The sequence below is a fragment of the Clinocottus analis genome, unplaced genomic scaffold (assembly GCF_023055335.1).
Source record: "Clinocottus analis isolate CAN_PGR_092001 unplaced genomic scaffold, fCliAna1.0.p SCAF_14, whole genome shotgun sequence".
NCBI lineage: Eukaryota > Metazoa > Chordata > Actinopteri > Perciformes > Cottidae > Clinocottus > Clinocottus analis.
In genome coordinates, this window is record NW_027175865.1 from 2,196,336 (window position 1) to 2,223,855 (window position 27,520).

Sequence of the window (27,520 nt, forward strand, 5' to 3'; positions counted from 1 at the left end):
GACTATAAAACAAGCAAGATTTCCTGAATGTTGAGTCTATTCCGCCATTTTATTACCAATCTTGATCAAACTTTGACACGTGAAAATATTGACGCCATCTGATGTAGCAGTTTAACCGAAGCAGGCAACTTAAGTCCCGCTCCGTTCCATATCAAAGTGATTGGGGGGGTGAAATCCGGTCTGATTGCGCCTTCGTATGGTCGCTGACAGTATCAGGTAGATGTCAACCTGCTTGTTGGTTTCCCACCGAATGTCCGACCGAGTGACGCAGCGATAAAAAAAGTAAAAGGCGTGGCGGTGGAAGCAAAATTAAGCGACAGTGGAGAAAAGCTGAGGGCGGAGGGGCGACAGACGGAGGATCTTCAAATAAAACCAAAGGGAATGTATAGTGCGAGTCAATGTTTCTCCCTCCGAAAGGCTAAGACTTGTGAGTGCGAGCGCCTAATTGTGTTAGAATCAAACCAGTGTTTGTTTTTTTTCTTCAGTATGTCGGACTTGCGTAGAGAAGCACATGTTTTGTTTGGCTGTGTGGGTCGAATCTTTGGGATTATCGAATGTGTGCGTGTTTTCATGCGCGTGTTTGCTATCTTGCCGATGTGTGTTGGAAGAAGGGTTGGTGGGTGGGAGGTGGGGGCGGGCGCTCATGGCTGTTTCCTGTGGGAGAATGTCAGATCAAGGGTGAGAGGTCAGTGTCTCGGGAGGAGAGAGGGGGAGAGGGGTCACAGTGGGGATGAGGTGAGGTCAGATTCGAGGCAGATACTTCTCGATAAATTCCTTTACCGCCGCCATCTCCTGCAAGAGAGCAGAGTAGAAGTCGGTACAGGGGACGAGTCAGACAAATGATACTGTTGTCTCGTCGTTGAACACACACACACACACACAGTACCTGAGGACAGGAGCTGTGAGAGAGCCCTGGGTAGGTTTTGAAGGTGATCATCTGAGGGTGGACTATTCCTTTGAGTTTTTCTGCCGTCATGGCGCCAAACTGCGCCGGGATCATGGCGTCCATCTCGCCGTGGCACTGCAGGATCGGGATGTTCTTATGGCCGCTGGACGCCTGCAGGACCGACACAACGCAGACTTTAAAAACAACCTCCAATCCAGCAAAAAGCAGGAAATCGTACTAAAGGTTTGACATTTGAACAAGATCCATATAACTTCTCCCCGGTGAGACTGTGACTGTACCGATGGGAAACTCCTGTGGAGCGGCAGCCAGCAACTGAGAGCCACAACGCCGGCCAACTGATGCTGGCAGGTCAAGGCGGTATACAAGGACAAGGCCCCGCCCTGAGGGAGAGGAACACAGGAAGCAGAAAGAGAGAGAGACATTTAATAGCCATATTATTTCACATTATTTCATTGCGTTAAAAATATTCCTAAGACATGAAGTCCAACCTGAGAGAAGCCACCGAGCATTATGCGTTGTGGGGGGATCCCGTTTTTGACCTCGTGTTCGATTATGGCCTTGACTGGAGGAGAGCAAGAATAAATGTGTGTTACTCAACATATAATGCGGCTTGCCAAATAAACCCTTGTTCCTTCTGGGATTAGTTTAATCTTTTTTACTCTGTGCTTAAAAAGTAATTATTCTGCTGTCTGACCACCAGGAGGCGCCTCACATCTTCAATACATTTCTAAAGTTCATTTATATTACTTGATTTATATATGTACTTACTTGTGAGCAATGCTGCTGTAATCCTAGCCCACTGAGGGACTAATACAAGGATTATCTTATCTCTTACTGTCAGGAGGTCAAAGTTAAAAACTCAAGGTCTGCGTATGTCTGAAGTGAATTAGTTTGTGCGAAGTTGAAATATCATTTTATATTATTCCCATGAATATATATATATATATATATATATATATATATATATATATATATATATATATATATATATATATACACACACACACACACACACACACACACACACACGAGTGTAACGGAGCACACATTCACTCACTGCTGTCTGCTGCCTTCTTGATTCCAGAGTCGTCCTCCTGGCAGTCGGGGCTGAGACCCATGAGGTCAAACCTGCACAAGCGCAGAGGCGAGAGGCGTTTTAAGGGAAATCGATAGACACAAGCACGGTATTGTCGATTGCCAGGACGGAAGCTTATTCGCGGTTTCCAGGGAAACAATGGCATCCAGTGTTGGCCGATTAAAAAAAAAAAAAAGAAGAAGGCCCGTCTGTTTCATTGCACCAACTCACCACGCGGGCATCATGGACTTCATGTTGAGAGTGACGGGGATCGGGGGCCTACGAGGGAGACGAAAAAAACGTGACGTGTCAGCGTAGGAGATCATTACCAGCAGCCAAATGTTGGTACATTGATTAATTTAGTCAATACGTTATAACAGATTATTGATTCAGAACTGATTTTTGCATTCGGATCTACTTAAAAAATGAGACAGCGAGAGTTTGTTCACAGGTTGCTTCGCTCCACCACTACAAGAAAAATCCTCCGCTGCTGATAAGGGCAGTCTTTGGCGGAATCGGAGAGACAGACTTACGCGTGGGGGCAGATGAATTTGACGTGAGGCAGCTGGATCCCCGTCAAAGTGTCTGCCCACCCATGCCTGACAGAAAAAACACAGAGAAAGAAGCGCTTTGTTTCTCATTCGGCTTCAGCGAAACGACAAGTATGCAGCGCGTCGAAACCCCGAATGTATTACAACGATGGAGTGTTGTTCGGAGTGAGCGCGTGGCCTCGACCGGCGGTACAATCAGGTACTCGACACCCACCTAAGGGGATATTTTGACAGCCGATTAAGTGACTCGGCTGACAACAAGTGCTGGTTTGAGAGCTTTTTAAAATTGGTCTCATTCATCACGCTCTTAGCGGTGTATTATGAAATTCAACGACATGAATGAGGACATCAATTAGCCGCGTTTACACCCGCCGACACTTCAGGCGGTTCAAACAGCTATTTGATATGTCAAAACAATAAAGCCAAATGTACCTTTAATGGTTACTTTACTGTGCAGAATCCTCTTATGAGCACTGTTCTCACAACCACACACAGGGATCACGTCTGCACGGATGAAATGAATCTTTATCATTAATAAAAACAATGTATTCTTTATTCCTCATGCAGATTACCATCTAATTGACATTTGTGTATTTGTATAAATACAAAGAAGTGCAGCGTTGCTATTTACTGACTTATTGACTGCTTCTAAACATGGTGCAGCTGTTTCAAACCACAGGGCTTCCCCTCCCAGTGTGCATCCGCTTTCTGTCTCCATCACGAGCGTGACAGCTTCTGTTGTTTGAGTAGACGGCACAAGGTCGCCCAAGTTTCACTGCTGGATCTTCTGGGCTCGTTTTTGGCAATTTGTCATAAGCTTCAAGGAGACTTTGTTTCTCACTGCGAGAAAGAAACTTTCTTTTTCCCAGCACCAGCTTAAAAGGCAGAAATTACTGTAGTGAAATTCCTTTCCATATGTTGTTTGAAACATACAAATATTGTCGTCCAGTATCTTTTTTCTTTATTAGGGAAATAGACAAATATACCTAAACGCAAGCCGCCATAGAAGAACTTTGCCTTAATAAAATAATCTGATATTGCCATTGTTTGGCGACGACATACGTTCAAAGTGTGACAAATAATTCATACAGAAAACATGTGAACAGGCTTATTAAATCTTTCACTGGGGTCTGCATGTATGGACATATCCACAATGTGAATGAAGAGGAAAACATCACTTACCCTGAGTCTCCTAACCCATGAAGGAAGATCACCTGCAGCAGATATATATATACATATATTAATTAAAGAAGAAAGAAAAGCTGGTTCTTTAGATATATGTACATTATATCTCAAGAAATCAAATGTGGATTCAAAGATATTTCGAATGTTCTGATAGCCATCCATCACTTTGGACACATCCATTTCTGGAGGGAAGAGGCCACAATAAAACCTTCTATTGAGTCTGTCTGTCTTGTAGACAACGTGCTACAGAAAAGTGAAAAACACGGAAAAACCAGTGCCAATCTCCAATTCTTGCAAAGATAAGGTCTCCCTGCCAGTTTCCACACACATACACTGCTCCCCGCAGAGGAACCATGAAAGGGAATAACAATCTAGAAAGCTGGCAGTTCGCTGCTTTTTGCAGAGATCAAAACACACGCAGAGATCCATGTAGGGTTTGCCGGGAGCTGAAACCGGTGACAGCCAGCTTTGATCCTGGTGTTTAACAAACCCGTGCACCTTCCCTGGCAACGGCGCCTTTCATTTTTACACCCAGATCAAGCTAAGCGTCTACTGTACTTGTTACGCGTGCTGCTACAGGTGTGGCCTCCAGTAAAAGAAACGGACAGTGTCTATTTGGGCGTTTTATTGTGATTTTTTGATGTACTGACAACGGCTGAATATTTCTACATCCTCATTAAAGGGTGAAGTTGGTGTTCATTGCTTTAATAAAAGGTTAAAAATCTTGTTTTGTGTGGCAAATCCGATTGAAGAGTTTGTGATAAAATATAAGCATTGTGTACGTTTGATCATAATGAAAATAAATGAGGCTTTGCTGAAAATAATCGAGGAAGCAGGCTTTTAATAACCGCAGAAAAAAAGGATGACTATTTATTTAAAAGTGTAGCCTTATTATTGCTTTGGTTTTCAGAAAAGATGATCAGATAACTTCCAGGAAGACCAGATCGAGTCACAGATCAATAAGCTCGAGGGCTTATCAGACGCCAAGACATAATACTTCATAACATTATGGGACAGGATTGATTTGATTAAGTATGGAAAAATATTACAGCAGGTACGTCATCTTTCATCGCATTGATCTCCAACTTAAATTGAGAATTATCCAATAAAAGAATAAGGAAAGATAATTGGGAAGAATGTTACCAGCCGTCAAAACATCAGTTGGAGTTTAGTACTCATAAAACTCAGCTCAACAAAAATATTTTAACACTTATTTTTGGGTAAAAAGATATTTAACTCCCATGTGATGTTCAGCAAATGTTTAGGTCTTCCTCAAACTTTCTTCAAACTACCGTAATCAATTTAATGTTAGTTTTTGTAAAAAGATTGCCTTTGTACTGCAGTATGACTCCACTTAAAATGAGTCAAAGATGCTATAAGACAAACCCACTGCATATATAAGGAAAGGCAGGTCTCTTCTTGGAGAACCAGAAGCTAAAAGGTCTTTTGGTCTTCATATACTTTAAATCGAGCACGGCAGAGCAGTGGCTGTCTGATCTAGTTTTAATGGAGCAAGGCTAGTCCTGGTTCCTTCATGAAACACGGCCACAGGGAACCCTCCACCATGAAAAGTGACCTCTCCCTCCCACCCGCCTTCGACTGCTGGGCGACAGTAAGACGCTCCCGATATGCTTTCGCATTTCCACTCACCGCTGCGGTCTCCTTCTCCATCGCAGATACCGTCACAGCCTCAGCGAGAAGCGGCACAGACATGTTGTTGCCACACATACACTGTGAGAGGTGCTGGAGACAGAAGAGAGGATAGGAAGAAGAAGAAGAAAAGGTCAGCTGAGTGCACAAAGTACATAAAATATGCCCACATGCGTCATGGGCCCAACAGAGAGCTTTATTTAACTCATACATTTCAGACTATTTAAGCAATTTGCAAAAAACGCCTCATGATGTCACGAGTTCCCAGAGCCTTGGTATGCCCTCATGGGACTATTCCCATGATAGATGAGGAATAATTAAGAATCTACTCAGATGAAACGTCACACCTGTTACTCCTGTGGTTGAAGAGATTAGACCCCGATCTTCTGGAGCATGTCCATTCATGATAAATGTTTTTAATAATACAAATGATTATGTGTTTACCCTAATTAGCTACCCGGCAACTTTGCTTCTAAAAAAATACCCCTAGGCTCTGGAGTTATTTGATTACAACATATTAACTTGTTTTCTCTGGTCTCTTCGTCTGCAGGAAAAGTGAACTGTGCAAGCCCAACAAAGCAGATAAGGCCATCATTTCCACTTTAAAAACATCATGTGCCCGACTGCAAAAGTCCAAATGAGAAATTTTCTAACAATGATCAATGTTCTCAAGCTCCACTTATCACTCAGGGCAATAAACTTTACAAGCATGGGCAGTGAGAGCTTTATGGAATAAATGGGGTTTTAAGCGGGGGGTTAGTGAATTATTAATACAGCTATTTAGACAGAATATGATTGTTTTTGTTGAAATACCATTAGGGCCGCAACAATTATTTTCATTATCGAACACTCAGCCATTTATTTTCTCAGTTAATCTTTCAGTCTGTAAAATAATAAAAGTTAGTGAAACAGTGCAATCTTCGATGTATCCAGGACCACAGGGAATCCTCTTTATCTAGCTAATTTTGTCCTTAACATATTCGATTATGATAAGTCGATTAGAGCTAATAAGCAACAGTGTCATGTCAGCCGAGCCGAGAAGAAACTGCATTTCGGAAATCTCAAATTAGGTTTGAGGTTATTTCCATTCAGTGACCAATTTTGAACCAAAAGATACGTCTGTCTACTATCTTTAGGAAGTAGTATTGACCGTGCTCTATTGATGATTTCTTTTCTGTTGGTGCAACTAATCACTTAATCAGCAATCGCTGCAGCGTAAATTATTATTATCATTATAGCAAGCCCATACAATTACATTAGAAGGCTAGACATGTATATAATGCAGGAAATAGCTGCCTTACCTCAAGATCAATAACGCCAATGTGTACAATTATCTTTTGTTGAAGTGTAACATTATTTTATTATAATTTTTCTTCCTTTATACAAATCGGTTGACAAAAGCAAAAAAAAACAACTCTCAAATCGACAATGTATTCAAACTTTGGAATAAGTGGCGCTTATCAAAAACAGGTCACATGCAGACACAAGACAGTTCAATCTGTCGCATACTTTTGGAGGACTAAATGTTTTTTGAAGTGACAATGAACAGCCCTCTGTGAGAGTTACACCTCCGGCTGGTTAACAGCGCCGCCATTCAGTCCGCAGACAGGAACAACAAAGCTTGAACATACCACTTATACGCAAAAAAAAAAAACACACACACACACATAATGAAGCTGCTGCTGAACCTAAAAACAGCAGTCATGAGGTCTGTGTGTTTGCAAGTGTCAGCAAGTCCCCAGACTCATTAACTAAATGAAACGCATCCCCCCTCCCTTTTACTGTACTCTGCAACCCGGCTACACGCGGCCACCCCTCTGTGAGTCAGCCATCGATAGCAAACATGAAACATGACATCAGATTTACAGGAACGTCGAGCAGTAAAAAGCCTTAATGCCCTTTAGCTTTCCGCCGATGCTGGAAAGAGCTGAGGCCCGGCGGGATGGGCGGGTCAAGGCGACGCGCTGTCTGATTGGTAAACATGCAATGGGGAGACGGGGAAATGTCTGGAAGACAAAGGTTAATGTTTAAACCTTGAGCGGGATTAAACTCTACGGGTGTTAAAATTCCTCCGCCGTTATGGCCGAGCAGCTAAATGCTGCTGCTCCGCTCTGCTCTCAGTGTTTGCTCTATGGCGGTCGACAAATTGTCATCTGAAGGTTGTATTCACAGCTAAAATACGTGGAAGCGGACAGTCAAGCATCCAAAGTGGGGACAAAAGAAGGCTATTTTTACCTCTCATCCGGTGCCTTGATGAATGAGTAATAGTTAATAAATGGGTAGGGTTAAGCACCAGGAAGTGGTCTCTTTCAGTGCTGTACAAAGTTCTGCTAGAAATCTTTAAGCAGCAAAAAGGTTTAAGTACAATTATTGTATTTTACCGAAGTAGTTCCATTTTGTTTAATAATTTAATTTACATTTCAGCTGTTTGCAAGTTTGAAAAAAGGTAACCAATGGGGTACAAAAAGGAAAACTAGATGTATGCAGTATGTGTATATTACATTTTATTTTCTTCTTTCCTCTCCCATTAATTATGTCACAACATTCATCTTGTGACACTGGAGGGGCCTGAGCTATAGGTTGGGAATAACTGGAAAAGAAACAACTGTATATAGAAGTTTAAACAAGATCCAACTCGAGCAGCTGCAAAACCAAAATGTACTTGTTAAATCAGTATTCATAATTTAACAATATCAGATATAATAAAATATTAATTAGACATTTTTCTGCAGAACAAATACTTGGTACAACTAGTAAACTCTGCTGATATTACTTCTATACTTTTACTTAAATGGGATTTTAAATGCAGGACTTTTTCTTGTGGTTATGTATTCTGTGACAGCTGGATTGGTACTGTAAGTTAAAAGATGTGAGCTCTTCTTCTACCATCTGAATTCTTTGACACAGACAAAATGTCACGCGATCAAAATGTTCATCACAAGACGGGCATTCATTGTCACCGTATTCAAACTCAGTGTTAAAACTATTTGTATTTTCCGAAAATTGGATTTAGCTGCAATACGGCCCCAGTGGAAACAGACTGTCACTTAGATAATATGACTAAAAGCAGGCATCACGAGAAGTGGAGTGATGGACACAAATGGATAATAAGAAAAGATGGAGAAGAGGAGTGACAGTGCAGGAACATTGGACAATCAGTTCTAAAAAGCTCACACAACATTGGAACATATGCAAAGAGGAGATTAATCACGTTTATACTATTTTCCCCCTGCACCTGCTATTGTCCAGCAGATTCACAACGACCTGTAACCCACAGTACCAGTAGAGAAGAAGAAAAACGTGTGGGTTTTCAAAGCTCCAAGAAACAATAGCTCATTCTCTGTGCTTCTGGAGGAGGCTACTGGTTAAAAATAGTCACACCGAGTGCAAGCATCTTGTTCGAGTCAGGCTATGTCAAAAGAACAACTGAAATCAGGATTTGTTCCAATTCAATGCAATCTATAACCTCACCCTGCACTCTAAAAACTAAACGGATGCAGCAAAAACACAGTATTTTCCACAACCCTTTGCGGGTAATGATAAACATATTTACACTGTGGATAAAAATTGTCTATTAACTCTCTGTTGGTCGACTAATCGTTTCAGCCCTGAATTGTTTATCCATTTTAGTCATTAAAAAAAGAAGCTAAATATTCCCTGGTTAATGTTGTTAAAATGCTGATTTCTATATTTCCGCCTTGTTGCATTTTGAGTTTTGAACACACGGTCAAAAGAAATGAGCCATTTTAAGACCCCGCCTTCAGTTCTGGAGACATGCTTTACGACTTACTGCATAACATGATAACGCAAAGAAGAAAATCCAATATTGGTTGCTTTCTTTGTACAAATATACCGTTGGATGTAGTGTCAAATTTCACACAGAATTTCTACTCCTTCATAAAATCACCCAAAAGACTATCAAACCAGAGATACTGCAGTGGATAACATCTTGCATTTTGCTCAATACATGTGTTCCTGATTGTGTTGTGAGCAGTAATGTAGGTTCATAGCAACTGCTCGCTGTTACTTTTAGTTGACACAAACCACAAAAGAAAAGAAAGACGCCGCCTGTGTCTTGAAGCCAACTTGAAGCACATCACGAGTTTCCATCCGGCATGACTCAAATTACATTTAAATCTAATGTATAACAAAAAGAGGTGTGCTGCAGTGTGTGTATGTGTGTGTGTGTGTGTGTGTGTGTGTGTGTGTGTGTCAAACGACTGAACGCACAAACACCAGACTGCTGCATTCAGACATCTCTTTGCTCAATGGCTACGGATGGCTGGCAAACAACAGGATAATATGCGGCAATGAGTGACAGGCGGTCCCCACCTCCCTCCCTCCCTCCCTCCCTCCCTCCCACACACACACACACACACACACACACACACACACACACACACCAGCAGATAACTCTGCTTTCCGCCTGCTGCTGATGGAGGTTAACAGATCGGCTACAAGCGAGCTGATGTTGAAACACACCGCAGGCGAGAGAGAAAAAGTAAAAAACAGTGAGGCTTAAAAGCGGTTATATAAAAATAAAAGCTATTGGAGGTTGAAGCGGCGGAAGCGGGTGGTGTCGAAGAGGAGGAGACAATGAATGGTTGAAGCTTAGCTATGTTATTCGACCCTTCATCCTCTGTAGTGATGGCATTCAGCGCTGCAAAGCTTCTGTTGCCCCCAAAAATAATGACTGACTCCCAACCCTCGCGGTCGGCTTTAATCTCTGTTTAGCTGGCCAAACACACACACACATACGAGCGCAAACGGACACACAGCTACACGATAACCGGGGCTAACGTTAGTTGTAGTAGAGATGCTAGCTAACGTTAACGTTGGGCGCGCGCGCACACACACACAGAAATTGTATTGTCTTCTGCCGGTGTCTCTCTACGTCTACCTCAGGTTAAAGCTGCGATTCAAATTCGGACCTCTAACCCAGGCCGTTTTTTAGAAGACACTTTAAGCAACACAATGCTCTAATACGAATTAGTTTTGAACGGCATAAAGTGGTTTAAATGTACACTCGCGGCCCGGTAGCTAATATAAATGTACTACACTTACCGCTTGCTGTCCCAGTTCGCGACGGAACGGAACTTCCGGTACTGGCCGCACACAAGCAGGGGGCGGAGACATAGCGTGGTGACGTCATCGCATAGTCACGCCCTTCCGTAGATACGCTCACGGATCTTATTCTCTTATCACGATTTTCTTCGTTAAAAAATAAAAATATCATAGCAAAAATATAAGAAATAGATAGTGCGATTAAAACATATACAGTGGTTGAAGTATACTTATTCATTAACTATATGATGCTTGCTAATTTATATTTAGCTATAAAAATGTTTTTGTTATTTTTTGTTTCAAGAAAGTATTTTACACATGGTAACTGTACTGCAAAACTTTAATTGAATTGTTTCGTCTGAGGTGCTGACAACACTGAACCACGATATTAATGACTTCAGATGACAAGAGATGGGCTATGAGTCCTTGTATAACTTGTTGATACTACTTCCAGAGGAAAGCCAGGATCAACCTAATTATGTGAAACTAATCCTTTGAAGACAGTAAAACGTATATTACTGTAAACAATATTTGCTTTTTTAAAAATCTGAAAATAATGTGAGCTATATAAAGAAAGTTATCTCTATTAACAACCATAAATTAATATTGCATTATTTCTTAAATAAAGCAATATTCTTGGAGACCTCAAACCTCATATTTACTGACATATGGTTCTCCACGCTGAGCGTACACATTCTCATAAATGCACTCTCATTGTGACTGAATGATGACACAATGCATCACTAAAAATGTAATCAAGAATGACATAACCGCTTTGTATAGAGAAAATCGGAGTGAAGGTAACAGGATGGTTTTATGGAGTTCACGCTTTGATTAAAAGGGCAACGTGGAACTACTTTGCATTTCAGTGTTATCGTAGAGGAATCACACCTCAGTCTGTTTGCATATTCCTCTACTGCAGGAAGCTTTGGATTTGGTCCAAGCCGGAGTCTCAATACTTCATACACGCGCCCCACCAACCATTCCACTCCTCTCGCAGGTACTATCATTAACTGTGTGAATGCACCATGCAGTTCCTGGGAGGGAACTCATCTCATCACAGAGATAAACAAATAGAGCATGTTGGTTTATTTGGTAAGATATAGGTAAGATCAGAGTCCCTTAATAAACCACTAGGTGGCAGAAAATATCCAGCACTTGTCAGTGGACAATATGTTGGATTTATAAACAGCAAATAATGGAAAATAATAGAAAAAGATTTTCATGTTCATATAGGCATTTAAGAAAGTGTTTGTGTCTTGTTGTCTGCAAATTAAATTTCTTAATGTTTCATACCGAAAAAAAAACATAAATCCAGAGTGTAAACATGGCAACCTTTTAGTCGTTTAATCAATCAAAGAGTAACATCACTTGGTTTTCTTCCAGCCTGCTGTGTTATATTTAAGCAGCTGTCCCTTTATTGAAGTGAGGGATATCTTGAGACATGAATCAGAGTAAGCAGGTTAAACTCATAATAACAGACTTTATCTTAATGTCAAATGTTACATGCATTTAATAGTAAGCTTTTTTTCCCCACACCAAGCCTTCACTCTTGATTGCCATAGAAAACAGAGCAACAACATGGCACTTCCAGACACACCTGGAGCTCTCTGGTCTTCAGAGTACAGCGCCCAAGTCACCGGTCGAGCCTGAACCAGCTTGCCGCTACGCAGCGTGGAACTCCTCTTAGACCTTTTTTGTGTCAATGACAAGCTAGCAGACGCCAAAGAAACCCTCTCTTTATCTTTCTTTTCCTTCCGACTCTCTGGAGCTTCTTCAGGAAATGAAGTTGGTTTGCGGGACGATGCTCTCAACTTTGTGATCTGCAGGGTTGGCCGATGCCTCATAGTTGCAGATCGTCACTTCATGTCTGTGAGCCTAAAGAGCGCACGGAGAGAAAGACGGGTCGACTTACGGCAAACATACATAAAAAAGTGTTTCAGGTTTAATCTTTTAATATCTACAGTATTTTAGAATATGAGACAAAAAAGAGGAGACAGGGTTCAGGATTAAAAAGACTAACTCAGACTGACCTCTGAGTATTCTCCCCTCAGACCGATGTAGTAGACCCTGGTGTTCTCTGATCCAAAGTTCTTGGAGATGTGGATGGAGAGGTGCTGCACGTTGGAAAAGCGGGCGATCCTGGGAAATTAGCGGGAAAGACAGTTTGAGACAGCGCTGAGGGAATGCGCTTACACCAACTCTGAGGCGACGCTAAACTGCAAAGCGGCGAGTAGAAACTCGCACACGGGGGCGTACAAGCGGAGGCAAACACAAGAGTTTCTTCCACTTGTGTTTTGAACGCGTCATTTCATAAAGCGTCCAAGCTCCATTGATTTATCGCTTCTATGTCTTCATCTCTCGTCTTATCAAATCACGAGGATGAAGATGCAATGTTTAACATTTGTGGCAATAAAAAAACAGAACAAGCAGCAGCATATGTTGGCCGTACCGACGATGGCGACGACTAAATGTAACAAGGAACTATATGACAAGCATATGGTAATTGTTGAACTTCCTAAACTGCAGATTTCTTGAACACACCGCTACCTGGCATCATCTCTTAAGAAGGCCGGTGGAAAGTGTTGAATTGGGAACCTGATGGATCTCACGCTTCCGGTGTTAAAGCACAAAGTTGCTCAGGGGATAAAAAAACAACTAAAAAACTGTTCACACACTCACTTTGTCGGGTACTCCAGCTCAGCAGCAGGGTCTTTGTTGAGTCTGAAGGCCTGATCTGGTTCTCTGCCGGTGTCGTCGAAGGACATGTGGGGGATGTTCTTGAACCTGGTATAAAAGAAAGAATACAAAAAAACAGTTAATGCGGTCACTTCACCCTAGCGAGGGCAAGGATAGAAAACTTTTAAATTCTTCCAACGCGAGACGCAGTGAGCAGACACTCACAGTCGGACCTCAGCTGGATGAGACTCGTCATTTTCCCCAGAGATGATGACGCCTTTCAGCTTCACGTTGCCTGTAAAACTGAAAGGAATGACGCACAGAGTTTCTTTTTGCCACCATCTTTGATGAAACGAAAACAACTACAACTACAGGGTGCTGTGAACGGCATTAAGCTGTCACGGGGGATGAACCCTGATTATGAAACAACTCAAATGAAAGTAGAACCAGCGCCATTTGAATGATATTACACGGGAAAAGCACCAGGCTGCTAAACATACCATTTGTTCATTTGGGAGAAAGGATTAAAGTTTAGGCTCATTATGACGATGATGATGATGATGATGATAATGGGGAGAAGAATTTAAAAGACTTACGGGATGTTGAACAGCAGCTCTTCATCTGCGTCACTCTCGACATACTAAAAGAAAACAGAAAAACAAGTGTGACTTCTGGGTAATCAAAGCAACAATAACCAAAGTATAAGCAAGTGTTCTGCAAAAGAAAAGGCCCTGTGAGTTAAATAATATTACATATGATGCTATAGTAGGAGGTTTTTATTGCAGTAGGTACAAGTTTAACTAAACTTAACTACCTTATCGCTCTTTCAAAAAACATTACCATTAATAAACTCATGTGTTTTTTTCAATTCTTATTTTGAAAAGTAACTATTATTTGTGACTGTGGTGACGCCACAGACACATATTTACCTCTGAACTGTATTGGAGCATTAAAAACTAAAAGTACACGCAGCTCAAACATATAGGTCAACTTATGCAAAGTGGCATTTAACTAACTAACGTCAGTGGAGAAACTTTGTTGTTCCATCACTGGATTTCAACCATAAATAGTAAAGTAAAACGACAGCCTCAGTAATACGAATAAAATGTGCGCAGCTCCATAGCGAGGCTCCGCAGCAGAAGCCCCGCGGACTCTCATGCGGCGCAGTGCCGTGGAAGGACCGCAGAGCCTCTCCATGTCCACGGGACGTGACCGGGCTGGAGGCTCTGTGTCGTCGTTACCGTGTCCCGCTCGTTCCGCCGATCCCACGGCTTGAACACCAGCTTCCCATCCCCGTCTCTGCTCTCGTTCAGGCACTGCAGCTTCTCCAGGTCGATCCGTCGGTACAGTCCGTACTCCAGGCCCCTCTCCGCGGGCTCGTGCTCCGCCTCGCACCCGCCGTGGCCGTGGCCGTGGCCGTGTCCGGACATGGCGGAGCTTCAAAAAACGCTGCTTTGCGTCACAGTTCGCTCGGACAGTGAACAACCTGCCGCTCACTTGACGTGTTTACAGATAAGTGAACTAGCGCTATCAGCAAGTTTCACTTCCGCTTGTCAAGCGAGTAGACCTTTTAAAGCACTTCCGGTTTGAGATTTTCAGAATAAAAGAAGCTAAACGCAGTAATAAGGACAACGACGACAGAGCTGACATTGCGTTTATTAAATCAGGTAGCGGTTAAGCTAGTTCGAATAGTGTAACTTATTTTTTAAATGTTACATTGGGCGTTAAAACTGGATCCCACTACTATACGTGATGAAATAGAGTGGAGGGGTTTTATTTTGAAGGGGAAGAAAATCGTCCTCTTTGACGCTATGGCCTCTTTATCCAAGAGAGCAGCGTGTTGCTGCAGAAGCCTGATCTCTCTCTCTCTCTCTCTCTCTCTCTCTCTCTCTCTCTCTCTCTCTCTCTCTCTCTCTCTCTCTCTCTCTCTCTCTCTCTCTCTCTCTCTCTCTCTCTCTCTCTCTCTCTCTCTCTCTCTCTCTCTCTCTCTCTCTCTCTCTCTCTCTCTCTCTCTCTCTCTCTCTCTCTCTCTCTCTCTCTCTCTCTCTCTCTCTCTCTCTCTCTCTCTCTCTGTCTCTGTCTCTCACCAAACACACCTCTTTACTTCAAACTAACAAACCTTTCTATGAAACGTGTTCCGACTCTAACAACCTTCAAATACTCAGCTAGGTTTCATGACATCATGACATTATTTTCAACAAAAACTTCAACCACTAAAAGGTTCCCATCTATTTACAATCTGGACGTTAATGACAAGAAAGTTGAAACAAAAGAAAAACACAAATTGTAGGTTTAATAGGCATTAAATGCCACACAATACATAATTCAAGGAGAACATAGAATGTAAACAGTATTGTATTAAGGCCAACAGAGTATTCTCAAGGGACAGTTTTTCAACATTACTTAACAATTTCCTCTTCAATCCTTTTCAATTTGTTCCATTGTTTCCAGAAAATGTTTTACTCATGTTCAGCAGAAAGCACAGAGGATATTTGTTTTCATTGATAAAACAACGCCACACAAAAAAGATTTCTTCACACAATCTTTAAGGGCAAAAAGTCAATTTTAATAAAAATGACCATATAACATTTATTAAAATCTAATAAAATTACAATTTTTAATCTACTTCATTTGGGGCCCATGTTGTGGGGTACCAGGTCCCAGTGTTGAAAATAAATACATCTCATTATTGTTGTAGACTGAAACTGCAGACGTCCTATTGACCTTCTTCCTTATTGTGGTGTTTCCTAAATCCTTTTCTTCTCTTCAGCATTCACTCACAGTGAAGCAGATATATAAACGGACACACACACATTCAACAGCAGGAAAAACATGATTAGAAGCCACAGGGGAATCAAAATAAGTCTACAAAGTGTTTGTGTGTTGTTCACTGATATCATTTCCAAAAAAAAATGCATGTTTGTTTTCTTTTAAAAGCTGAGTCTTTAACCAGCCAGTTGACGTCTCGGCTGATGTGCACCATGCAAGCCATAAAGGTAGAAGGAAAAAGTGTGGAAAGGTTTTCCTCATGTAGTGTATCAGTTGCTCGTAAGTAAAAAGCGACAAACAACTATTCTTTAAAAACAAATTAAAAAAGAATCAGTATTTTTTCCGTCCCATGAGAGAAAGTTTGATATTTTTGTTGAAGAGGTATCCGTATTAGCTTTCTTGCCAGGAGTTAGACGGGACGATTGACACCACTCATGTCGGTGGAAGCTAAAGCCACCAGCCGGCTGACTTAGCATATCGTAGCATAGCATAAAAACTGGAAACGGCTAGCATGGTAGCAGAATCCACTGACCACCACATCTAAAGCTCACTGATGAACACTGTGAGCCTTAGTTAGTTGATATGTACAAAAACATTTGTAGTTTCCTGTGTAAATCTGGTCCTGGCTAAAAACTAGCCTGTTCCAAAGACACACACACCCCAAAAAAACACATTATTGTTGTTTTTACACACAAGGAGATGCCGTTTTTTGTACAGTTTAAGCAAACAAGATACAAATATGTTAATGAGCATTTGAGGTTACCTTTGGACAGATCCAGGCTAGCTGTTTCCCCCTGATTACAGTCTTTATGCTATGCTATGCTAAGTTATCTGTCTCCTGGGTCCAGCTACATATTTAGTGAACAGAGGTGACGGTGGCATCAGTCTTCTTGTCTAACTCTCTTGAAATAAGAGGGTTGACCTTTTCCTTATGAAATGTCAAGAGAACAAGAGAAAGTAACAGACTGTGTATTTTTTTTTTGTGTGTGTGTGTGTGTGTGTCCTTTGTGTCTTGTAAAACGTTCATTTTCTTAACACAGACGTCACACCCAATAACTGTCATTCATGATTTAAATACTTACGCAAAGACCGCCTCCGCCCTGCCGAAAAAAAACTAAAACAGAGGCCGCCACTTAAATAAAACTCATTTTAAAAATTCACCATTTTTCCACCAATACTGAAAAGTTCATATGATATGTTTGGTGGGAAAGTTGATGTGGTGTGTGTGTGTGTGTGTGTAGGTGTGTGTGTGTGTGTGTGTGTGTAGGGATGAAGGGGTCTCCAGTAAAATTTTGCTAAAAACTTAAATTAAAAATACAGTTGGAATCCATAAAATACATTCAGCTTCTTTCACACTATCGGCGGGAGAATCTGTTCTTGAAAGCTTTGATAGTTTTGGCCATCATGGGGGCGATTTCTGCGAGAGGGAACAAATGGTTTGTGTGAGATTTACACAAAACACCAGAAACACAATTGTGACTCTCCTTTTGATCCTAAACTCTGGACAATACACACGCCCACACACACACACACACACACACACACGCACAGGCTCTTACTTTTAACCTGTGGTTTGTCCCGGGCGGCAGGTCCTCCTCCTCCTCCTCCTCCTCCTCCTCCTCCTCCTCCTCCTCCTGCTGCTGCTCCTCCTGCTGCTGCTCCTCCTCCTGGTGCGAAGGAGCGAGACGAGCCGGGAGAAGGGTCGAGTTGGGAGGAAGAGGAGCGACTCGATTCAGCAGAGTAGTTGATGGTAGCTGGTCTTATTCTGAAGGACACAGGAAGAGAAAAACATTACAAATTACATGAACAATTTATGATAAAAAATGATCAGTTTATTAACTAACTGAACACTTATTTCGACATATTCTTTTCAAAGAAAACCCTATTTTCATTTTAAAAGGTTGTCTTTATAAATTGATATAAAATATTAGGGTATTTAAGAAAATATATCATTTAATTTAAGGATTTAAATGTGGACATTTCTTTGTCACAGTGCGTCTTGAGAGTGGCTCATACTCACCGATATACATTGTGAATTTTAGAACACTAGTTGCTGCATCAATGTTGTGTAACGCTAAGCTAAGCACCTCCCAATGAAAAAAACATGCAGTTGACGCATGATGTAATAATTGTGGGCGTTAATGAAGTTGTCTATATGTTTATTCCATCTCAACATGTCCAGTCCAACAACAAACTCAAGGCCTGAGCCTCAGCTGTGCGGTACGGGGTACTGACTTGATGGGGTTTGCAGCTGCGGTGGAGCTGGCCGACGAGCCGCTGATGGTGCCGAACTTCTCCTGTCGGCGGCGGACGTCGCGCGGCGGCTTGGCGACAGAATTCACAAACGCCATCTTGACCTGGCGCCCTGCCGGGACAAACGCAACGCTCGAACTTAAAAACCGTCAACACTCAATGCATAAACCTCAGTCTGGGACATTTCTGTGCATCTCTTGCCAGCTCCTCCGTGCCCACCGATGAGGAACCAATCGCGCTTCTCCTACCTTTTGGTTTGTTGGCGTGGGCGGAGGAGATGTTCTGGGTGAGCATCCTCAGTCGCTCCTCGCGCTCGTCGTGCAGCCTCAGGTACATCTCCCTCCACGACTCGTACTCCTGAGGCGTCTCCCGCTTGAAGTCCCGCTGACAGTGGCGCATCCACAGCTCGTCAGATTCCTCTGTGAACCACTGGAAAAAAAGGACGAGCGCGAAGTCAACACAGAGTACCAGCAGTCTGCCTCCACATTGTCCTAGTCCTTCCTTCTATAGTTGCTTCCTTTCTTCTGGTTTATTTTAGTATGGGAGGTGAGTCGTAAGTTGGTTTCTTCGAGTACGTATCGCAAGTTAACCCGTTAAAAACTGTGGAAGCATTTTGTCTCCAGACCTCCTTTTCCCCTGTGTTTGAGTCGTCGTAGGGACCCCAAATTAATTACAATACTTGTGTTTATTTTATGTATTTGTTCAGCAAAGTCTTGGGAAAAAAATGTATACCTGCAAAAAAAAAAAAAGCCTCCTTGGGCGTCAATAAGACACCTTTTTGGAAAGATTAGGACCTAAAGAATCAGAATCTGCAACAACAATCACAATAAAACAAAGACTTGGTCTGTTAGGAAAGAGTTTCAGTCAAAAAACTGTGTCGTTCGGTTCAAAAATGGAAACATTACGTATTTTATGCCAAAATATTATCTGAATGGGGCATGTTGGGTATTAAAATGGGAGTAGGAGGAAATTGTTTATTCGTTAATCCTGCGCTCCATCTCTTGTTGTGTCTCGACCACCAGCAGGTGAACACATGAGGGTCCTCGCAAGTATAAAGGGAAATAAAATGCTCCAGCATCACCTGGTTGCTCTGCTCGATGCGGTACAGCTGCTCCGGTGTGCAGCGCTCCAGCACCGGCTCCAGGATCTCAAACGGCACTCCTCCCACTTCAGCGATGGCTGAAAGAGCATAGTTTGCTTTAACGGGGCAGGCGGGGCAGGAGTGGTGCATGTTGACTCTCAAAACATTTGTGACTGTTTATCTTCTTTGCTTTGTGGTGAGCCCCACACCTCTGGCACCTCTCTTACTGTAGCAGTATTAAATAACATTAAAACACATTTAAGTGCTTATTCAGCGGCTGCATCGCCTTAGAAAAAAGCATGCAGAAATCATGATTAAAAAGTCATATAATTATGTTCTAATGCCACCCTTTGGGTTTTCTCTTCAACAATGTTCTCATGTGTCATAATAATGTCATATGTTGAGGTTATGATATCTTAATTTGGGGCAAATATTGATTTATGTGATTGTTCTTGATTAATACGTATGCATATTTCTCTGGATCCGCCCCCTGCTCCACTCACAGTCGATGTTGTTCTGCAGCACCCGGATGCACTGCTCGTACAGAGTCATCATCTTGGGCAAGTAGGCGGTCTTTGATCCCGAGTACACCACCATCTTGGAGTTGAACCGCTTCCCCGTGAACCCGGAGTCCTCCTCTTCGTTCAAGACGGGAACTGAAAGCAAAAAGCGAGGGAGAGGAAGCGTGTGAGTCAGTCAGGGTGACACACTTTTACAGATATGGTGTGACACACACACAAAAAAAAACATTACAATGGTATTTTGACACACAAATCCAGAGTGGAGCAGAAGGCTCTGAGGGTTCACAGCTGCACGGTTAGTTATGTGTTCAATGGACAAAGTAAACTAGCAACAAAAAGAAAATTGCAATCCAGCTCACCTCCCTCAGTACATTAACACACACACAAGAAACCAGCAGAGGAACCTGTTTGATCAGGTGAGCAGAGGCCGTGTTAACATGCGCTTTATTCACCTGCTGACATCTGATTCACACAAAGGAGGTCGGGCTCGCTGATATAACCTGAATAGCTTTCCCATGTGTTCTGTTCTTAACTGCAACATCTTAAACAGACCCGCTGAAATTGTTCGTTCCTGGCTGATTAGACCGGTGCAATGCATTGTTTTTACCTTTCCGTCTCTGAGGGGACAGCGGCGTGACGTCAAGGGAGGGCAGAGGTCTGTAATTGGGTTGGATCGCCGGCAGAGGGATTTCAGGAAGGGTCGCAATGACCTCAACCACCTGCAACATCACATCAACAACAGCAGATTTTCAAACTAACGGTTTCAGATACAATATATGAACAACACAATGAGTTGAAGGAATGGTTTTGGGACATGAGGGTGAGGTCAAAACATTTATCCCACTCTCATATCGGTCTGGGAAATAAAAAGCTACTGAAGAGGCCGTTTGTTCGCAGTGACAAATCATTTCATTAAGAGCGTTGTAAGGTAGAGAAACCACAAAGAGAGCGCGTTAGTGAAACTCCAGTCTCTGAACTTGTTATAGTCGTTCTGCAGGTCACTGTTTCTCTCTGAATTATCTTGACGGTAGAACAAACTACTTTCGCAAGGGAACAATCACTTTCCTACAAAATAAAAGCACAGCTTGGCGTTGTGGCCTTTAGTTTAGAGCTGCAACAGTTAGTCGGTTGGCGGAACAGAAGATTGATGGAAAATAAATTGGCAACCATTTTGATAATGCTAAACATTCTCTGGTTGCAGCTTCATCAATGAAAGCAAACTGATCGTACTTAAGGTTTGCAATGTCGGCCGAAGAAAACGAGCCACCTGCCCTCACCTCGGGCTGACATTTTACAGACCAAACCCTGAACCCAAACCTCTGCCGCCGTACTTACCCGCTTGCGTTTTTCCCCTGTTCCCGAACTGGAGCCTGAATGTGGCCTCTTGGAACTCTGCGTGCCGTTGGCCTTGCTCCCTTTAGTGGAAGAGGAGGAGGAGGAGGAGGAGGGGGCGGGCGGAGGGGTGCGTGAACGATGGGAGGACGCCGTGGAGGAGGAGGAGTGAGGCGGCCGACTGTGTGACGAGGACGATGGCGCCGGCGGCGGCTGCTGCTTCTTCTTCTTCTTGACCGGCGTCGGGGCGTCATATGTGAGGAAAGACTCAAAGGACATGGTGGGGGTATCAAAGTCCTCCTCCACCTTGGGCGGAGAGTCCTTCGGCACCCGCGGCCGCCCTGGAAACACAGAGGCAAATTGTTTCTGCCGTTAACATTCCTCTTGATGCCAATTTAGCGCTACAGGGATGAACCTGTTTTTGTTTTGTTTGTCACGCGTGTGCTGCGTTACAAATGGCCCACAACGGAAGTCAGTTGCGCATCCCTGAGAACAAATGATCCTTAAATCCTCGAGTCCTTTGAGTAGGAATATTAAGTGAAGGCTGAAATGAGGCTGAACTCCAATGTGCTGCAAGGAACGAGCACTTTTAATGACTCGTCGTTCATTTCTAATGTAAAAATGCAGAACTGCGTTGGAAGAAACACTTCTGGCAAAATAAAAAAGAAGCCGTATTCATAGACTCTCGTCCATAAAACTACCATCTGAACGTTTATATGATCTTGAACAGAAATTAGCCCTTTCAGACGGCAGTGCCATCGGTTTTTGGGGAGCTCGCATAGATTCGCCGGCTGGTTCATTCTCAGCTAAAGGAAGAAGTTGAAATTATTATTTTCCAGGACGTTTAACATCCCTCTCGTCCTATTTAAGAGGCCGGAACCAGCACACGACAAACAACAATTTGTCTCGTTATATCGACACGCGGCAGCAAAACATCTTGTGTTTATGTGTCCAGCTTTGCTAAAAAGCGCAGAGCAATCCCTCGCTGCTGTTTGGGGAAAATGTTGCATAAACTAGAAGAAGATTCTTGTTTCCTGTCAGCAGATCGGGACAGGATGTCTCTGTTGTGGCTCTATTCATCTTTTGAGCTGATGCAAGACAAACATGGTTTCTGGTGCACAGAACTGCACAAACAATCATTGCACTATTTTAACTTGGACAATAATTAAAAGGTTTCATGAAAGACAATCGTAGTGTAAGCTACACTTCCTGTTCATTGACAATAGCCTGATCTCTGCTTTTCAAACATGAGCAGGTGTCTTATTTACTTCGTCCTAAATCCTCTTTCTTCTTGTTGGCTGTGGTATTTCTTAATTTTACATTTTTCACAGTTCATGTTGAATGAAACATTAAAGCAAAGGCAGTTTCTTTTGGTCAGTTTGAAATCTTTGGTCCTATTTAGACAAACTGATCTCAATATTGTAATCATAAAAGTCACCCACTGTGTATACTTGTGCAGCCTTCACCTGTTTTCCCTTTTTTGTTTCCTCCTAAATAGCAATAATAATCTAATAATCTACATGCAGTCTGACGTTTTGCATCACCTTTTTCCAGCTCTTCTTTAAGAGATATAATGTTCAGACGGTTTCCCTAAATTGCCTCATAATCCATCTAAAAAATAATGAAAAGAGGACAAAGCGGTAACATCAGATCCATCCAACACACTCACCGTCGTCTCCTCCTCCTTTCTTCTTCTCCTCCCTTTTACTCTCATGCGCGGTGGACTTCCTGCTGTGCTTTGCAGACTTTGCCACCGGACTCTCTCTCTCTGCGCTGCGGTTCTTCCCCTCGTCGTCGTCGGCGTCTCGAGCGCCGCTCGTCTGTGCGTGGCGTTGCCGGCGGTCCTCGTCCCTGTCCCGGCTTCTGTCGCCGTGGTGGTGGTTTTTGTTGTGTTCTTTGTTGGGTTTGGCGAGACGGACCTCTTTGCGAAGAGGAGGAGGACTCGGCTCGGGCTCGGGGCTCTCGTACTCGTCCGACTGGTAGCCTCCTCGCTGCGGAGGGCTGTAGTGCTCGTGTCGAGGAGGTGAGGGCGAGTAGTTCGTGTGATAGCCTCTCTCCACCTCTACCTCCTCCTCCTCCTCCATGTAGGAGGGCTCTTCCTCAGGGGAGGGCTCCCGGGTGCGTCTGTGGCCTCCTCCTCCTCCTCTTCCACCTGCACCACCGACCTCTGGGCCTCGAGAGTGCGCGTGTGACCGCGGTGCCTCTTTGACATTGTTGGGTCTGAGGAAGAAGACAAGCAGTGGAGAAAACAGAGAGTTAGAGTTTTACATGGAAGAACATGGAGTTTAACGACCCAATAATGTTTATTTAACCCCTTACGGGTTAACACAGCTATAAAAGCTCTTCAGATTAATCAATTCATCCTAAATACTCGACAGTAAGCGTTGTGAAAACGTGCCGAAAGGTATGCAAAACGTACCTGTCTGACTGAGGAACCAGTTTCTTCCATTTGGCCACGAGGCCTTTCACCATCTCCCCCGCCAGCTGATGCTTCCTAAAGGAATTGACTGCCTTTCCCACTCCAGTTTCCTAGAAGCAAAACATTGGACGTCAGTCTTTCTTTGAGCGTACGAGCCCAACTTCACTTGCTTCATTCAACAACACGAGGCAAGGTTGAATGCCTTGCTGAAGAGTTCTTCCTCGAACATGCTTATCTACTGGTCCTGTCTGTTTTATTGGCGGACATCAAGAGGGTCCTTACCACCAGTATGTCCACGGTCATGGGAAGCTCTCCGAGTCTTTTCAACGTCTTCAGCAGCTGGAAAACAAAAGAAAATGGAATATTTTGAGGATGGTTCTGGTACTGAAGTCAATACTTTAACAGAGGTCATACATATTTTTAACAATACTTTTTATCTCTCTGAAAACATCTGTGTGTACTGTACGTGAGAAATAAGAAAACGAGGTCAGAGTCTGACGTTACACTATTGTTTCTCAATCTTTGGGGTGCGTCCCTCTAAAGGAGCTCGGAGGTATTACAGGCGGGGCGCAGAGGGAAGCGCTGATTTTTATATTTCAAGAACTTTGAGAACGTCACACAATACAAAAGTACAAAGTACACGGACAGTCATTAATACATACATGGAGAAATGCCTGTACTTTTGTGTAAAGTTACATTTTTACATTACGTTCTCGTGTCCATAAACACTGTAAAAAAATAAAAAAAACAATCTGATATGTTATTCTTAATTAATTGTTTTTCAGGAGTTTAAAGCTGCATCTCATGGTCTTCCTCGGAGGATGGAGTTGGCTCAGTTGTCATGGAGGACCACCTGTCAGCACGCCGTAGAAGTTCAATGCCAAGGGTCACGTGACCACAACTGAGCCATCACCATGGAGATAGAGCTGACTCCATCTGCTAAATTGGAAAAAGTGATGTGGTGGAAAGCCAGCCAGTAATTATATCAATGTCAATAGAAAATGTACTTTTAATGTAATGTCCAATATGTGTTCACAGGACAGTATTGTGTATTGTTAAGTCAATAAAATAACTGCTATGATATAAAATATATCAATATTGTGACATAAGGTTGAAGTTAGAGAGGAGCTGTAGCTTATTCTCTTATTTGAAGACAGCAGAACAAGCAGTGTTTGTGATTAGAATAAATCATCATCATCATAATAAAGATGGGAGGGATGTGTCATACCTTCATATCTTAGCTGTATCATGTAACAAAGGGTGTCGTCACTAAAAACAAATCTGCTGGGTGATTACCTCATTCTAAAGCGGTCACATCACTGTGTGCATGCAGGAGCAGTGTGTTCACAGGTGTCTATTTCAGACACTGGCCTCCCTTGAGGGTGATTTACATGCACATATTCTCACATGCGGACTACCTTTAATCTAATTATTATGTTAAAATGAACCCCCTGAACTAATAAATGACACCTAGTGGTTGAGAAGTTGATGCGTCATGAAGACTGAATGATAACGTGGCCTAAACGGGCCCGGGCTGTAGTAAAATAAAAATAAAAACAGCTGTTATTTCTTAGTTTTTTTTTCAAGATAAAATATGGACTCAAGCTTTCGTTGAGCAAACCTGTCACACGGAGCACGGCTGCTTTGTTTTGGGAGGCTCCATTTGAGCAGTGAAAGTAAACAAAGAGGGCTCGGACATTGTCAATGATCATGTATCTGCTTCTAGTTTTCAACATTATACGAGCAGATGGCAATGCAGTGATGTGCAGCCCACACGAGAGGAAGCGTTTGCACGTTACAGGCCTGGAGTCTGAACGATTACTGTCATCACTTTCCGCACTAGCGTTAGCTAGCTCGATGGCTAACGGCTACTCTGGCCCCGAGTGTCGCTGGAAGAGAGATTACGTTGTGGTTATTGTTATCTTTTTCATGACAGATGGACTGCTTATGGGCGGTTATTAAACCAGGCTGACATGAGTTAATATTTGCTCGAGGATAGCGTTAAAGTAGTACGTTATAACAAGTTAAAACCCCTTAATTATCGTGACGTCTCTCGTGGTGCCTTTGCATGCCGTAGGACATGCTGCTATTCTAAAGTGAGCACAAATGAATCACATCCAATGTATTGTCTTGACATGGGTCCTTCCAAAGTATCATGATACTTAAGAACTTAGATGTTACGGTTTGCTGTAGGAACAGTTGCTTATAATATAAATATACATGTGTAGTTTATTTAAACATTCTAAAGAATATTCTAATTGTAATTATATAGTTGTGTGTTTAATGGGATCTGGAAAGGTCTGAAAACAGTCGTGGTGCCTTGTTTGTATTTTTGTGGTGATAATGAAAAGATTGTCGTGTCCCTTTAGTTTTGTTTAGGGGAAGGATGGAGGATTTGCAAATCACAGCTGATTCTGTCGATGAATGTATTTCAATTAATATTCAAGAACATTAAAAAAAAGAATTGTACCAAAACAATGTATTGTCAGTGTATTTTCTGACAGTTTATACTGTATATTTAAATTTCAACCACTAGAAACTTGCAAAAGACTAACGTAAACCTGGATTCAATGTAATAATAACATTATTAAATATATTTATTTCAGCCCAATTATTGATATTTGGTGATTGGTGAGCTGTCAAGGTTGTTGTATTTTCCTGTGTCGTTGGTTTACTTGACAGTTGTCACAAGTTGCCACAACTTGATTGGACCACTGAACTACTCATTTATCAATAACACAATAACTACGGGAAACTTCTGTAGTTTCACAACTACTAACATTTGTATTTCCGTACCAACACGAAGCCGCTGAATGTCATTAACGTAAAAAAAAAAAAGATTGCCAGGAAAACGAGTCCTGGCAGCGGCCCTCGAATGCAGCATTTAAAATAGCGTTGCGACTTAGACAGAACTGCCGTGGCCGCGGCTTCGTTTCGGGCCACTGGAGACGAACCGTCTCATTTCGGGAGAAGGTCGGTGCTACACACCAAACCTGTCCGCCTCCGCCTGTTCGGTCGTTACCTTTCGAGGCTCCGGATTCTCCAGGAGCCGCGACCGGAGTCTATCCACTGCTTCCAGCAGTTCCTCCGCCATGTTTACTGCTGGTACCCTGTCGCCCGGAAACTACTTCATCCTGACCGAGCGAGAGAAAGGGTGAAAAAAACGGAGAGGTTCCGCTAAACTCAACGTACGCTGCTGCGAGGAAGAGACGTTACAGCCGTTTGAAATACTATTATTAATAAGTACATACATTTAATAATAAAACAGCATCAATACATACATCAATCATTCAATTATTTAGAGCAATGAGGAAATCTGAAGTTTGTACACGACGAGAAGCGTCACGGAAGACGGAACTACGTCACAGCACAGCTGACGGAGCACGCAGCTTGTTGATTTGACGTCAGCGAAAACGCTGAATAAGCATGTAGTATAGTTCACTATGTAACCTGTTGGTGTCATCTTTTATAGAAAGAAGTACAGACTTAACAGCAGTGGTGGAAAGTAACTAAGTGCATTTACTCAGGCGCTGTACTTAAGTACAAATGCATTTTCTGCTTCTTTATATTTATTCTCAAGCACAGTTTAGAGACAAATATATGTTTTATACTTTTTCATTCAAGACTTGTATTTGATAACTTAACCGAGTCCGATTTATAATACAAAATGCAATCAACAAACATAGGTTAAAAACAATAATGTGCTTATTACAGTTTTGTTGTACTTGTACTTGATTATTTCCATTTATTGCTACTTTATACTACCACTTCACTACATTTCAGAGTTATATATTGTACTTTTTACTGCACTACATTTATTTCACTACATTTCCTTTGCTCATTAGGAGAGAGCATACCAAACATATATTAATAATTAAATATGATGCATTTTCACAGATTAAACCATCCAGAATAATGAAAACAATTACAATAATTCCATGAAATACCGGTGTATATATAATATAACAATAAAACCCATATAGCAATTCGTCAGAATGAGTACTTTTACATTTGATACCTTTGTAAAAAAAGTA

The 27,520-nt window shown here is 42.3% G+C and overlaps 3 protein-coding genes across 4 annotated transcripts in view; all 3 read right to left on the bottom strand.

Moving 5' to 3' along the window:
• Positions 1 to 10,492, bottom strand: part of lypla2 (lysophospholipase 2) — a 10,835-nt gene extending 343 nt beyond the window's left edge. Inside the window, exons 1-10 of the mRNA XM_068575619.1 lie at positions 10,433 to 10,492; positions 5,369 to 5,461; positions 3,716 to 3,747; positions 2,516 to 2,581; positions 2,214 to 2,261; positions 1,965 to 2,035; positions 1,396 to 1,469; positions 1,186 to 1,287; positions 887 to 1,057; positions 1 to 792 (exon numbers count right to left, since the gene is read on the bottom strand). The exon at positions 1 to 792 is cut by the window's left edge and continues 343 nt beyond it. Of these exons, the coding sequence (XP_068431720.1) occupies positions 742 to 792; positions 887 to 1,057; positions 1,186 to 1,287; positions 1,396 to 1,469; positions 1,965 to 2,035; positions 2,214 to 2,261; positions 2,516 to 2,581; positions 3,716 to 3,747; positions 5,369 to 5,446 (693 nt within the window). The 5' untranslated portion in view covers positions 5,447 to 5,461; positions 10,433 to 10,492 and the 3' untranslated portion in view covers positions 1 to 741. The remainder of the gene's footprint in view (positions 793 to 886; positions 1,058 to 1,185; positions 1,288 to 1,395; positions 1,470 to 1,964; positions 2,036 to 2,213; positions 2,262 to 2,515; positions 2,582 to 3,715; positions 3,748 to 5,368; positions 5,462 to 10,432) is intronic.
• Positions 10,493 to 11,803: 1,311 nt separating this feature from the next.
• On the bottom strand, positions 11,804 to 14,666 carry pithd1 (PITH (C-terminal proteasome-interacting domain of thioredoxin-like) domain containing 1). The gene is made up of 6 exons (XM_068575796.1): positions 14,353 to 14,666; positions 13,708 to 13,751; positions 13,337 to 13,414; positions 13,115 to 13,219; positions 12,466 to 12,574; positions 11,804 to 12,310 (listed from the first exon to the last, which is right to left on the bottom strand). Exons 1-6 carry the CDS (start codon positions 14,539 to 14,541, stop codon positions 12,209 to 12,211), a joined length of 627 nt encoding a protein of 208 aa, XP_068431897.1. The 5' UTR covers positions 14,542 to 14,666; the 3' UTR covers positions 11,804 to 12,208.
• Positions 14,667 to 15,480: 814 nt separating this feature from the next.
• Positions 15,481 to 26,880, bottom strand: eloa (elongin A). 2 transcript variants are annotated; one of them, XM_068576235.1, is made up of 13 exons: positions 26,768 to 26,880; positions 26,509 to 26,620; positions 23,769 to 23,825; positions 23,487 to 23,596; positions 22,737 to 23,287; positions 21,071 to 21,408; positions 20,343 to 20,454; positions 19,718 to 19,870; positions 19,215 to 19,312; positions 18,382 to 18,562; positions 18,116 to 18,245; positions 17,440 to 17,645; positions 15,481 to 17,297 (listed from the first exon to the last, which is right to left on the bottom strand). In XM_068576235.1, exons 2-13 carry the CDS (start codon positions 26,578 to 26,580, stop codon positions 17,236 to 17,238), a joined length of 2,070 nt encoding a protein of 689 aa, XP_068432336.1. In that variant the 5' UTR covers positions 26,581 to 26,620; positions 26,768 to 26,880; the 3' UTR covers positions 15,481 to 17,235. The 2 variants fall into 2 exon arrangements, with proteins under 2 accessions (XP_068432336.1, XP_068432337.1); XM_068576236.1 differs by lacking the exon at positions 26,768 to 26,880 and adding an exon at positions 26,738 to 26,756.
• Positions 26,881 to 27,520: the final 640 nt, after the last annotated feature.